Raw genomic sequence first — 13,752 nt, 5'->3', positions numbered from 1 at the left:
CTCCTGTCACTGGGTAGGAAGTCTATCCACGGTTTAAATTTGGGAGGGGCACTAATGCCTCTAGGGCACTAGAAGTCCAGCTAAGGAACGCTCCCAGCCCAGGGGGCCAAATGGGACACTCCCCCAGTGTCCCTAGTCACCCACCAGCTTTCTTCTTGAGAAGGGGTCACAGCCCAAGTACCAGATAATTGTGTGTCCCTCAGCTCTTTATTGTCAAGCCAAACAGAAAGGCCTTGGGACCTCAAAGAAAATCTAAACAGTGAAGGGAGAGATCTCCAAGGCTTCTGACGTCCCAGATCTGTGGGCATCCCAAGCGTGTTCTCAGTAACGTAACAGCAGTACCATGGTGAGTGTCTAAATAGCCCTTGAGGCCACTGGAGGCCAAGAAAGGCATGCCCAGTGGGGGCATTTATGAAGCACCCCCAATCTGGGCCAAGCACGGTGGCTCACGCCTGTAATCCCAGCACTCTGGGAGGCCAAAGCAGGCGGATCACCCGAGGTCAGGAGTTTGAGACCAGCCTGGCCAACATGGTGAAACCCCTTCTCTACTAAAAATACAAAAATTAGCTGGGTGTGGTGGCACACACCTGTAATTCCAGCTACTTGGGAGGCTGAGGCACGAGAATTGCTTGAACCCGGGAGGTGGAGGTTGCAGTGAGCCATGATTGTGCCACTGCACTCCAGCCTGGGTGACAGAGCAAGACTCTGTCTCAAAAAAAAAAAAAAATCCAGTGAAGAAGAGAATGGAAAAAGGAAATGGAAAAGCTGAAGATGGGAAGAGAAAAGGGAGAAGGAAAGAGGAGAAAGGTTCATAGAAAATAAATCTAGGCTTTTATACTCCACCTTCATTTTCAGCAGCTGGTTTTCAACTTGCGCTACCTCCAACTGCCTCTGCTTTTCCCTCAGCTTATCCATGGATGCTTCATACGTCTGCTGCAGATTTCTGATTTGATCCTTAATGTTGCTGTTTTCCAAAGTCACATCCACGAGGGTTTTCTGTGAGGATGAAAACAAAAACAAAACCAGATCCGGTGGCGTGAAAACACATGGGCTGCACCACGCACTGGGAAATCCCCTTATCATTAACCACTGGGGTAGCTGTGCTAGGCTCCAGCAGCTGCCAGTCTGGGACCCTGTGCTGTGAGGGACTGCGGGTCTCCCATGGTGGCCAAGAGGTCTGCCCCTGTAGCTTGGTGGGACTGAAAGCCTCTCCCATACCATCCCATAGCTGCTGCCAACACCACTTGTCACTGCTTAGGATGGATGGAAATGGATTAAAATGGAGCCCTTCCAAGGAAAAGTGTTATAATACATCATTTCACATGGGAAAATAAAAACCAGCTTTTGAAAACAGTATAGTACAATCCCATTTTGAAAACTATGTATAAGCATTGGTTCAAACACATGTTTATGCACTGGGGGGAAAAAGACTAGGAGGAAATCTGAATGATAGTTTTCACTATGTGATAGGGCTATGGATATCTATTTTCTTATTTATTTTTTCTGTATTTCCCAAATTGCCACAATGAAATCAGAAAACAAAATATGAGCTTTATAGAATAAAGATATTCCTCTTTTTTTTTCTTTCTTTTTTTTTTTTTTTTTTTGTTTGTTTGTTTGTTTTTGAGACAGAGTCTCACTCTGTCACCCAGACTGGACTGCAGTGGCATGATCTCGGCTCACTGCAACCTCCGCCTCCTAGGTTCAAGCGATTCCCTGCCTCAGCCTCCTGAATAGCTGGGACTACAGGTGCCTGCCACCACACCTGGCTAATTTTTGTATTTTTAGTAGAGATGGGGTTTCACCATATTGGCCAGGCTGGTCTCGAACTCCTGACCTTGTGATCCACCTGACTCGGCCTCCCAAAGTGCTGGGATTACAGGCGTGAGCCACCACGCCCAGCCTCCTCTTTTTCTTAAAAGAGCTATCCCTTCTGTGCTTCTAGACTGCCTGCCAGGATAGTGACAACATGACTGAGAATACTCGCATACCTGCAAACGTTTCACCTTCCTCCCTTAGGCAGAGAGGGGTAGCAATAAAGAAGTACTAAGGAACAGAATTTGGTAATGCAGACAAGTGATTTTTGCTCCAGGCTACACTGAAGCGAGGATGTTTAAATCAATAGTGTTGGCCATGCGTGATGGCTTATGACTGTAATCCCAGCACTTCGGGAGGCCGAGGTGGGAGTTCAAGACTGGGCAACTACAAAAAAAAATTTTAAACCAGCTAGACATGGTTGTGTGTACCTGTAGCCTCAGCTACCCAGGAGGCTGAGGCATGAGGATCACTTGAGCCTAGGAGGTAGGGGCTGCAGTGAACTATGATCACAGCACTGCACTCCAGCCTGGGCAACAGAGCAACACCCCATCTCTAAAAAAATAATAAAAAAAGAAAAAGAAAAAAAATCGTGTTGCTATTTACTGCTTTGGTTTCTACTTGGTTAACTCTCCTTAGAGATAAATGGCCTTCATAGAATCCCTGCCATTGGAAAGGCATCTTGTACTATGTCCCCAGTCATCTACAACTTTGCATTAGAAGATGTGAAAACCCTGGTGTTGGGCACTATTTCTAACACCTCTGTGCTCTTGTCTAGATGATCAGTCTCTGAAGCTTCCTCAATTCCTCAGCCTGTACTTTGGGCAATATAAGCCTTTTGCTCCTAAACCTACTTGAATCGAGAAAAAGAATTTCTGAAGGAGGTGATTAGATACTAAAGGAAATACTGAAGCCATTTGGAAGCATGGAGTCACAGAACATTTGAGCTTCAAGGGGCTTTAGAAACCACCTAGGCCAGCTACCCACTCCCCCAGCCCCACTGGCTTCACAGATGCTACTCTTGTATCCATAAAAAAACCTACACTCTGGCCCAAGAGACCAGGATTCTTCTAATCCTGGCTCTGTCACTAGGTAGGCATCTTGCTCGTGTCATTTCTCTCTGTTGGCCTCAGTTTGTTTACTCATAAAACAAAGGGATTAGAGATCCTCTCAGTTCTTTCTAGCTCTGACATTCTATGGAATCAAACCAAGGGTCTGGCCTCCCTGTCAATAATAATGAAAGTGGGTAGAGTGGGCCAGTGGGAGAGGCTGGGATCTTGCATAAGGAAGAAACCAGCTACCTTCAGACTTGGTTCACCAGGTACCTGAGTGGTCCTCAGCATCAGTGGGAGTACACCGTACATCAGCCCTCTTCCTCCAGCAGGTTGAGTTTCCTGCTGTGAGATGGCACCTCTTTCTCCTTCTCCTTCTCTTTCTCTCTCTCTGTCTGTCTGTCTCTCTGTCTCTTTGTCACTTTCTCTCAGCGGTTTTAGCTATAAGGCTCCTTTGGCTCTCCAGGACTAAGAGCCTGCACGATAACTAGGAATCAGTCAACGTGCCTGGGTCAGAGTCAAACAGCTGGCCTCTGGAGTAAATGCCAGAGTGTTGGCCAGATGGCAAAGCAGAAGAATTGCCAGAAAAGACTAGCAAATATATATATATTTTTTTTTCTGGGAAGAAAAACCAGAGATGTAGTAAAAATACCAACTAAGTCTGAACTCAGGTGAGATAAAGCCCTTGCTGGTGGGCTGGGAATAAGATGGCATCCGACAGGGAAGGAAAGGGAGCCTTGGCAAGCCCCCTGACCACAGGAGGAAGGGAAAACAAAGGCTACTGAGCAAACCAGAACCAGTGGGGCTTGGCCTGAGGCCAGGGGAAAGCTGGCATACACTCAAGAGAGCCAGGAAAAGGGTGGGACTCAGAGGCCCCACCAGAAATGGGCATCCCAGACGAACCCAAACACGAGGCCACCCAGACCCACTCCAGGACAGTGGCCGAGCCTTGCTGTTGTCACTGCTGCCCATACCAACTGTTACCAGAGAATTAGGGGAAGTGGAGAATCCCAACATGAAAATTTGTTTATCTGATAAATTACTTATGTAGAACCAGAAAGGATTTGAAATAGCTTTTGGAACTTCTGAGAGGAGGGTAAAAAGAAAAAAGCCAAATAAAATTGGAGGAGAGGTAAAAACTATTGTTCACATATTTGGAAATGAAGACCAAGGGAAGCTATTTCAAACACATATAATGCTTTGTTTTGAACATTTTCAAGTTAATTTGCATGTTAGGGGACTTGTCAGAGTAAGAATGGGAAGCACTTGAATGGCTCCTAGTAAACCAAATCAACCAAGAAAACAATCCCTCAAAGTGAGATAACAACATGCATTTTCACAAATATAAGATACTGGGTCTTTCTGGTTCCCTGTCTGCTACAACAAGACATGGAATACCCATGATTCTTTCTGATACAAAATAATTTCTAATTATAAAAAAGTGTTTACAAGCCTTTTTTCTATTGCTTGCCATGAAAGAGTACAGATTGTCTTTGGTGAAGTCTGTGTTATTCTGTGATTAGGTGGTGCTTCTTGTGGCACTGGGGCTGGAGGAAGAGCGCTGATGTGCGGGGTTAGGTACTGATGCTAAGGACCACTCGGGTATCTGGTGGAGCAAGCGACATCTCTCACACTAAACTCAGGGTCTAAATTCCCTTTTCAGTGAGAGCAAAACCAAAGCCTTAAAGTCTCAGATTGGAAATGCTTCGTTCAATTTCCTTCACTGTCTTCTGGACATAAGTCTTCACAGTGGTTCTGCTTAAAGAATTCTGAATGATGAGCTGAGGATGTTCTGTGACTTGTTTTTCTACAAAGGCACAGGCCCCACTCTTGATTCAGCTGGGTTGCCCTGTCATAGCAGTAACCAGACGAGTACCTGCAGGCCAATGGAATCCGACGCCAAGGCTGAGTTCATGGTATTAAAACTATCCAGGGCAGACGACTGGGTTTGGATGTGATTCTCCAGATACTCCTGCTGGGCGTGGGAAACCTGGACAGATCAAGGAGACAGTCACACAAAATCAATCCCTACACGTTCATGACAATCTTCAGTTAGGCTGGAACTTTCTTCAGTTAGAAGCCACATCTACTTCAACAATATCTAAAGTAAAGCTTTAAATTAAAAGTCAACGTCTGCATGACCCAGAGAGTAGAAGGGTAAGAATCCTCTTCCTTTGGTGAGTGTTTACTCACAGACCCTCGCTGAGCCCTCTCAACAACACTGTGCAGGAGTCAGAACGCTGTCTTTTGCAAGGAAGAAAATAATCAGAGAGGTTATGTGATTTGCTCATTGTCAAAAAGCTCAGAAGCGGCGCTCCTAGAACTAGAACCCAGTTGAAATAACTTCTGCAGCCACCTTGCTGTTTGTAGTCACCATGGAGAGAATATGCTTTGGTCTCACTCAATTCTCAAGAGTTGTTTTTGTAATCCCAGCACTTTGGGAGGCCGAGGCAGTCGGATCACCTAAGGTCAAGAGTTCGAGACCAGCCTGGCCAATGTGGTGAAACTCCATCTCTACTAAAAATACAAAAATTAGAAAGGCGTGGTGGCGCACACTTGTAATCCCAGCTACGTGGAAGGCTGAGGCAGGAGAATCGCTTGAACCCTGGAGGCTGAGGTTGCAGTGAGCCGAGGTTGCAGTGAGCCAAGATGGCACCATTGCACTCCAGCCTGGGTGACAACAGCAAAACTCCATCTCATTTAAAAAACAAAACAAAACAAAAGAGTTGTTTTGTTGCTGCTGTTGTTGCTGCTGTCTTTGTTGGGTGTGCGTGTTTAACATGTCTGAGTCAGAGGCCAGTCTTGACCTAGATATTGGCAAGAGGCTAGATATAGTTAGGACTGAGGGTAGAAGTCTCCAGGAAGGCCCCCCATGTGTCCTCTGGGAGCAGCAGGAAGCAGCCCTGGCCCAGCAGAGCAGGAGGTGCACCCTGGAGAGTGGAGACAGAATTGAAGCAGCAGACCAGGCCCAGGAGCACGTGGCAGCTTTGTGTTCAGCAGTGTGTTTCAACAGCAATCATTTAGCAACCTTAATCTGGCTGCAATATGTAGGATGGCTTGGAGAAGGAGGAGACCTGCAGGCAGAGAGACAGGGTTTCAGGGACAATTCTAGCATGAGAAAATGAGGGTGTGTAGGAGACGGTGATGGAAAGCGAGGAGCAGAGTCTTGTTCACGCACATATTGCAAATCCAATTCTTTGGCTTTGATGACAGTCATTGGTGTCCGACAGTCATGGCAGAATGACTTTCCATAAGCAGGTGAGAATTTCACAAATGTCCTCCCACATGCCAGTGGGAATGAGCTGGGTGGATAAATTTACATAGCCCCACTCCTATCATCAAGGTAGTAGGTGCTACTTAAGCACTTAATCTCACAGCCCAGCCATAAATTGAACTCTAATGCATGACTGTTGTAACTGCTCTTCTTCCCCACAGATACTAACTCTTATGGAAGGTATGTCGTATAGACAGGGACTTTTATCTCTGAGATTATTAATAACCAATTTTTTTAAATGTCCACAAGCATTAGCTTGGCTAAACTAGAGGAAGGTTATTTTTCTTAAATTTTTGAGTAGGTAATACACTCACACGGTGCAAACATTTAAAAAGTATAAAGTTACTTTTATATTTTTATAAAAAATTACCACCCTGCTCAGTTACCACCTGCCCATTCCTGCCTCCCAATTAGAAACAGTAGTTCATTACTTTCTGGATTATCCTTTTAGTAACTTTTTGTGCACACACAGAACAATCCTGATATGTTTATCTTCTCTTCCTGTTTTATACAAATGGTAGCAAAATTTTCCTACATATTTTCTTGCATCTTGCTTTTATTCACCGTCTACATCTCTCTCTGTGTCTCCCCTTCAAGGGCTTACTTGCATTTTTTCTTTTTTCTTTTACAACTGCATATATTCTATTGTAGAGATACCTAATTTATCTTACTTTCCCTTTTTTTTTTTTTTTGAAACAGGGTCTTACTCTGTCACCCAGACTGGAGTGCAGTGGCACAATCTTGGCTCACTGCAAACTCCGCCTCCCAGGCTCAAGCGATTCTCCTGCCTCAGCCTACCGAGGAGCTAGGATTACTACCTGCACCACCATGCCCGGCTAATTTTTGCATTTTTGGTAGAGACAGGGTTTCACCATGTTGGCCAGGCTGGTCTCGAACTCCTGACCTCAAATGATCCACCTGCCTCGGCCTCCCAAAGTGCTGGGATCATAAGCATGAGCCACCGTGCCTGGCCACTTTCCCCTTTTTTTTTTTTTTTTTTTTTTTTTTTTTTTTTTTTTTTTTTTGAGACGGAGTCTCGCTCTGCCGCCCAGGCTGGAGTGCAGTGGCCGGATCTCAGCTCACTGCAAGCTCCGCCTCCCGGGTTCACGCCATTCTCCTGCCTCACCCTCCCGAGTAGCTGGGACTACAGGCGCCCGCCACCTCGCCCGGCTAGTTTTTTGTAGTTTTAGTAGAGACGGGGTTTCACTGTGTTCACCAGGATGGTCTCGATCTCCTGACCTCGTGATCCGCCCGTCTCGGCCTCCCAAAGTGCTGGGATCATAAGCATGAGCCACCGTGCCTGGCCACTTTCCCCTTCTTGATAGACATTTAGGTTTCCAATGATTTTACTATTACAAACAATGCTGTAATAAATAAGTCTATCCTTATGTCTTTCTTCATATGTGAGAGGAATAGAATTGCTGGGTCAAAGGATCTAAGCATCTGTAATTTTGATCGATAATGCTGAATTGTTCTCTATAAGAGTAATAGCGAATTGCATTTTCATCAGCAACCCGCTTGTTTGCCCATAGGCCTGTGAACAATGTCCTGCCCGCCTCTTGCACTTTGGCGGGTCTAATAGATAAAAATTATATCATGGGATGGTTTTAACCTGCATTAAATGACAGGGGAGGCAGAGCATCCTGTCATACACGTAAGAGCTCTCCATCTTTCCTTTAGTATAAGTACCTGTTACAAATCTTTCGTCTATTTTTATGAGTTGTAGCCTTTTTCTTCTTGATTCGTGGGGGATCTTTAAATATTCAGAAAATGAGCCTATTATCTATGACATGAAGGACAAATAATTTTTCCCGGTCATTTGACTTTGACATTTTTACCATCAGGAGTTTCTCATTTTAAAGTTGTCAAAGTTATCAGCCTTTCCTTTCACAGTTTTGGGATTTTATGTCATAATAAGAAAAGGCATTCCCTTACCCCAAGGGTATAAATGAATTCACACATATTTTTCTTCTAGCACTTTTGGGTTTTATTTTTCACATTTAAATCTTCGGTACATTTGGAATTTATCCAGGTATAAGACTTCCAACAGCACGTAAGTTTTCCTAATAGCGCACATTGACTAGTCCATTTTCCTTCCTTTTTTGAGATGCTACATTTATCACATATTGGGGTACATTTCTGGAGTATTTTTAACTGATGTTTGTCTATTTATGTGCCACTACGATACTGTTTCACTCTCTGAGGCTTTTTCACTTTCTTTTAACATTTAATAAGGCTACTCCCTCTCATTGCTCTTTTTTCTTATTTTTGCAACTCTTTTTATTTATTTTCTATATAAACCTTAGAATTACCTACTCCACTTATAAAAAAACAAAACCTGTTGGTCTTAGGCTGGAGTGCAGTGGCCGGATTTCAGCTCACTGCAAGCTCCGCCTCCCGGGTTCACGCCATTCTCCTGCCTCAGCCTCCCAAGTAGCTGGGACTACAGGCGCCCACCACCTCATCCAGCTAGTTTTTTTGTATTTTTTAGTAGAGACGCGGTTTCACCATGTTAGCCAGGATGGTCTCAATCTCCTGACGTCGTGATCCGCCTGTCTCGGCCTCCCAAAGTGCTGTGGTCTTTTTATTGGGTCACATCAAATTGGTACAGTAACGTGGATCTTATGATGCTGAGTCTTCCTTTCAAAGCACATGGTGTTTCTTTCCACTTATTATAGTTGACTCCTAGGTATGTAGTATTTTTCTGTTGATGATATTTTGGAAATTTTTTGTACATTGAAACCTGTTTGTATATATTAATTCTATATCCTCTGTGTGTGTGTGTGTGTGTGTATAAAATTTTATACCCTGCTACAAATAACGAATTCCTTATTTGTTCATAGTAGTTTTTCTTTCATCAGCTCATGCTCACTTGGGCTTTCCAGGTATACAATCATATGGTTTGTAAACAGTGATAGTTTTCCATCTATCTGTGCCATTTTTAAACCTATATGTTTATTTCTCTTGTTTGGCTAGTATGTCAAGAACAATGTTAAATAATAATAGTGATAGCTGGCTTCCTTGTTTTGCTCCTGACTTTGGTGGGAATGCTTTGAACATGAAGAAGATTATTCTTGCCACAAAAATGTCCCTTTAGGTAACACATTTCATTCTGTGATAAAAACTTCCTCAGTTTATTTAAAATATAATTCTATTGATAAACAAGACTAGATACTCTAATATCTTTAGACACTAGCAACTGAGAGACCACTCTGAGCTCTGCCATGCCTCCCTATCTCCAAGCAACTGAGATAATGACTTACTGAAAGTTCCTGGGTGAGCTGTCGAATCTTCTGCCTCATCTCACCATAGTCTCCATACATTCGCTTTCTCACTTTTTCCAAAGTGGCTCTCACCTGTAGCCCACAGAGATACTAGTTAGAGATCAAGCTATAACATTTTCATACAAGCTTTCCAAAACTTTTAAGAAACTCTAAAGAAAGAAGGAACCCACATAAAAATACTCTTAAGAACAAGACAGTCAGGAAATTAAGGGAGGTCACCCCCAACAATTAGTTAGAAACTAGATAGGAATTATCCAAGTAATTTATATGTATAATTTTATTATGTATATTTATATACATAATAAAATATATAGGCATGTATTAATATAGAATATATTAAAATATATGTTAATATGATATATTAATTACATATAATTCTAGATAATTACACATAAATATAATAATAAATTAGCCAAATGAACTCTGAAGAAAAAATAGTTTGTTGAAATTCACCTATCACCCTCAAATTACATTTGGGCAAGGTTTTGCCCTTTTCCCATCACGTATTTTTACAAGTAGAATGTGTTTTAACAGACTCATGGCTAAGAGGAGCAAAGAAACCAAAAAGCAACCTCTAATTTTCCCTCTCTCTGCTCTGACTGCCAAAGAGCAATTAAATATCTGGAATGGAAGGAAGTAAAATATGAACCCTGGAGAGCCCATAAATTGGAAACTCAGTTCCTCAATAATCACCAATAACACCCAAGGCAGTAAACATAACAAAAGTTCAAGTGATCCCCAAAACACTTGTTTACACAAACACTGTTCAAGTTTCTCTACAGTACTACTTTCAGAGGCCTAGCAGGACCTCAAAAACTTTAAAAACACAACAAAAGACCTTACAAACAGTCCCTGTCTCCTCTCTTCTTCTGGTGTCCCTAGGATGGGGGAAATACTCAGGAATCCTCAAAAAGGGCAGGAAGTCTCAAGGGAGTTTTCTCCAGCACACTCCAGAATTTCTCTTTTAGGAAGGGCCTAAAGGCAGCGGTTTGGTTAGAATGGAAGTGTTTAGGACATAGTATTGGAAGGTTTAATTTTGAAGCACATTGTTTTAAATTAGACAGCATGTTTATTAGGGGTTACTGGATATTGGTGGAGATTTGGGGGAAAGGAGAGTCAAGACTCCAAGACTTCCTGATATGAATTCTAAAAATAGAGTCTACTTTCTTGCCATTAACTACAAACATTTTGGGAAAATGAGGTTAAAAGTACAACTTTTCATTCTAGGCAGGCAGAACGGCTTTCACGTGTGGCCCTGAGCTGGCTCTTGCGCTGCTCCCAGTGCTGAGTGGGTGGAATCTTGAGCTAAAGGCAAATACTGCAACGACCAGGCCAGGGATGATACCGTAGCCACCTGTGGCAGGAGGGACCTGAAAGTTAGTTTTAAGTTGCAGATCACAGTGGAGGGTAGTAATTCCAGGTCATGTGACTTTGGCACAAGTCATCCACGACTCAGGATTAGCCAACATCTCCTCCTGTCTTTGTCTTGGGCAATCTGGGACTCAGGACTCTGTTTAGAAGGTTATTAAGAGAGGAGCCATGCCTCTGGAGCATTTAAATGAGGAAGGTCTATATATTTCCTTGAGAAAAAAATACAAGAAAGTTAAAATGTCTGAGCTATTCTTAACAGGAAATTCAAGAATTGAATATTCTGAAAGGTTAAACATTATGTCTGGAGGCCAGGCACAGTGGCTTACACCTGTAATCCCAGCATTTTCGGAAGCTGAGGTGGGAGGTTCACTGGAGTCCAGGAGTTTGAGACCAGCCTGGGCATCATGGCAAAATCCCGACTCTACAAAAAATTATCTACGGGTAGTGGCACGCACCTGCAGTCCCAGCTGCTTGGGAAGCTGAGGCAAGAGGATCACTTGAGGCTGGGGAGGTAGAAGCTGCAGTAAGCTGTGATTGTGCCACTGCACTCCAGCCTGGATGACAGAGTGAGACCTTGTCTCAAAAATATATAATAAAATAAAGTTTTAAAATTATGTTTGAAAGCTGGGATAACTAGGAGTTTGAGGTTGGTGGCTGTCATACACATTATGTATATGCATGTTAATTTTTCTGGCTTTTCCTCATACTTTCTGCTAAGCATTTATTATTTTTTAAATTCAACAAATGTTCCTTTTAAAAACTCACACAAAAGCTAAGACATCGTGAGTCTGCATCTTATCTGAAAACCCACAAAATAAAATGGGGCTCACAGAGCTGTGTTTTTAACCTTAGGTATTAAAGCCCAGCCAACCCCCACAATCTCAGCCTGAGGACTGAAGTATGCACCGAGTAAAAGTGACTTGCTGGGCCAGACACAGAGCTGGAGCTCAAAGCAAGGACTGTGAGCTCACAGGCCTGGGTGACTCCCTGGCCCCACACTGCCTCTTACAAGCACTTTCTAAGCCACTGGTCTATAATGTGAGCCCATCAGTGTCAGAGCAGCCCATCTCCTCTTCCATACAAGCTGGGTGGTTTGGTCAAGAGGGGAATCAGTCAATCTAGGGGAACACAGGATGGAATGAAAAGAAATGGAGAGAGAAAAAGAGAGAGAGAGAGAGAGAGAAGAAAATACTCTAAAATGTTAAAGTTGCTCTGGTTGAATGGTGAGATTATGAGTGATTTTATTTTCCTCTTCATACATATTTGTATTTCCCAAATTTTCTCAAAAGAACATGTAATTTAAAAGATAGGAAATAAACTATTAAATACAAGGAAGTGAATGGCATTGATTGGCTTGGTTGGACAAAGTCTATTGTGGTTGACTTCCTAGCATTTGTTTCAACCCAACTGATTGGTCCGAATCAGCCACATTTCTTCCTATTCCTTTTGCCAGGGATGGATTTGGGACTGGTAAGTGTGATAAAGAAAAACCACTCAAGAGCCTCCAAACCCTACACGGAAGGAGGAAGCCATCTGCTCTCCTAAGTATACTTACCTAGTAACATCCATCCAGCAGAAGTTCAACCTTTCCTTCCTTGCAGATTTACATCTGTACTTTAACATTACCATTTCCAGAAACCAAACACAGAAACATTTCCAGCCAAAATGATAACATTAAGAATTCTTTCAAAATACCTTATTACATTCACTTCAATGCTTCCAACTCCATCCTCTTGCATGCTACAAAAAGAAAACAGATGGGGGCAAAAACTCTTAAATGGCTCACATCTTTGATGTAGTTCATCTCTTCCTTCAGTTGACTCGTGGACCACCCATACACCACCATTTCTTTCTGCTGATTTTGATCTGATCTTCGCACCACACCATAAACAACACCCTGAGGAAGTTTCCTGGTAGGTTCTCCATTGCTCAGGTCAAGATGCTAAAAGAAAGTAGGAAAAGAGAAAAAGAATAATGACTCTTTAAGCCTCATGCAAACAGTTGTAATAATGGGCCCACTGTGTATGATTATGCAAATTGTGCCCAGCACTCATTGCCTGGCAGTGGAGATGGAGGGAGCAAAAATCCCACCTGGTCTCTGTTCACCAAGTTGATTTGGCATAGGCTTGGGCTGCATGTATCCCGGAGGAAGAGCACCCTTTGCTAATGTCTATAAGGGCCCGTCCACTCACCTAGGAGTAACTCCCACAAAGATACCAGATGGACTTGTGTTGTCCTAGTAACAAGAGCAAGCATTTGAAACCTCATGCTCTTAATAATGCTATCTTTCCCCTTATCCCAGCTTCTCCATATGACTCCAACCTCATCACTAAATACATGGCCTACAACGCACAAGGTTGAGGCTGGCGGTCATCTAGCAGCCAAACTGTCCTCTGAGGGTAGGGCTGGTCCTGGGGCCAAGTTCTGAGAAAAGGGGGTAGTGTTAGTACGTAACCTGTTGTGATCATTCATGAAATATTTCTGAAAAGCCAGGAAGAGGTGGTGCGACTGCAGCCCAAAAGGATCCTCCCAGTCCTGTTGGCTGGTTCTTAATTCCTTCAGTTAAAGTTTTGGTCATTGTTGAAATGCAAATACCCTTGAGAAACAGTAACATGTCCAAGCCTTAACACGCTTTTATAGAATGAAGGCTTAGCAAGCAGGAAAGGGGTATATTAAGATTTGTTGAGCGCCTACTATAAGCTAGAAATATTCCTAAGCACATTTAATGTTCGCAACCACTCTGTGACACAGTAATTGTCCTTTCTGTACTTTCCACTTCATAGCTGGGAAAACTGAAGTTCAAAGAGGTTAGACAACTTGCTTATAGACAGACATCTACATTCAAGCCTGGCTCTGTGATTCTGTCTGACATTAAGCACCTCCCCATACCGCAGGTTATGTTTAGATGCAGGGGACAGAGTAGGGGCCTTCACAACACAGAAGGGACAGAAGTAAG

The 13,752-nt window shown here is 43.1% G+C and overlaps 1 protein-coding gene across 2 annotated transcripts in view; it reads right to left on the bottom strand.

Annotated features, from left to right (window-relative positions):
• Positions 1-13,752, bottom strand: part of MYZAP (myocardial zonula adherens protein) — a 324,346-nt gene that overhangs the window by 55,857 nt on the left and 254,737 nt on the right. For both annotated transcript variants that reach the window (XM_050796831.1, XM_050796830.1), the window contains 4 exons: positions 12,583-12,738; positions 9,405-9,497; positions 4,744-4,857; positions 844-996 (listed from right to left, as the gene is read on the bottom strand). In XM_050796831.1, the coding sequence (XP_050652788.1) occupies positions 844-996; positions 4,744-4,857; positions 9,405-9,497; positions 12,583-12,738 (516 nt within the window). The remainder of the gene's footprint in view (positions 1-843; positions 997-4,743; positions 4,858-9,404; positions 9,498-12,582; positions 12,739-13,752) is intronic.

The sequence above is a fragment of the Macaca thibetana genome, chromosome 7 (genome assembly GCF_024542745.1).
Source record: "Macaca thibetana thibetana isolate TM-01 chromosome 7, ASM2454274v1, whole genome shotgun sequence".
NCBI lineage: Eukaryota > Metazoa > Chordata > Mammalia > Primates > Cercopithecidae > Macaca > Macaca thibetana.
The sequence above is the reverse complement of the archived record's forward strand: the minus strand, read 5'-3'. Positions and strand labels throughout refer to the sequence as shown.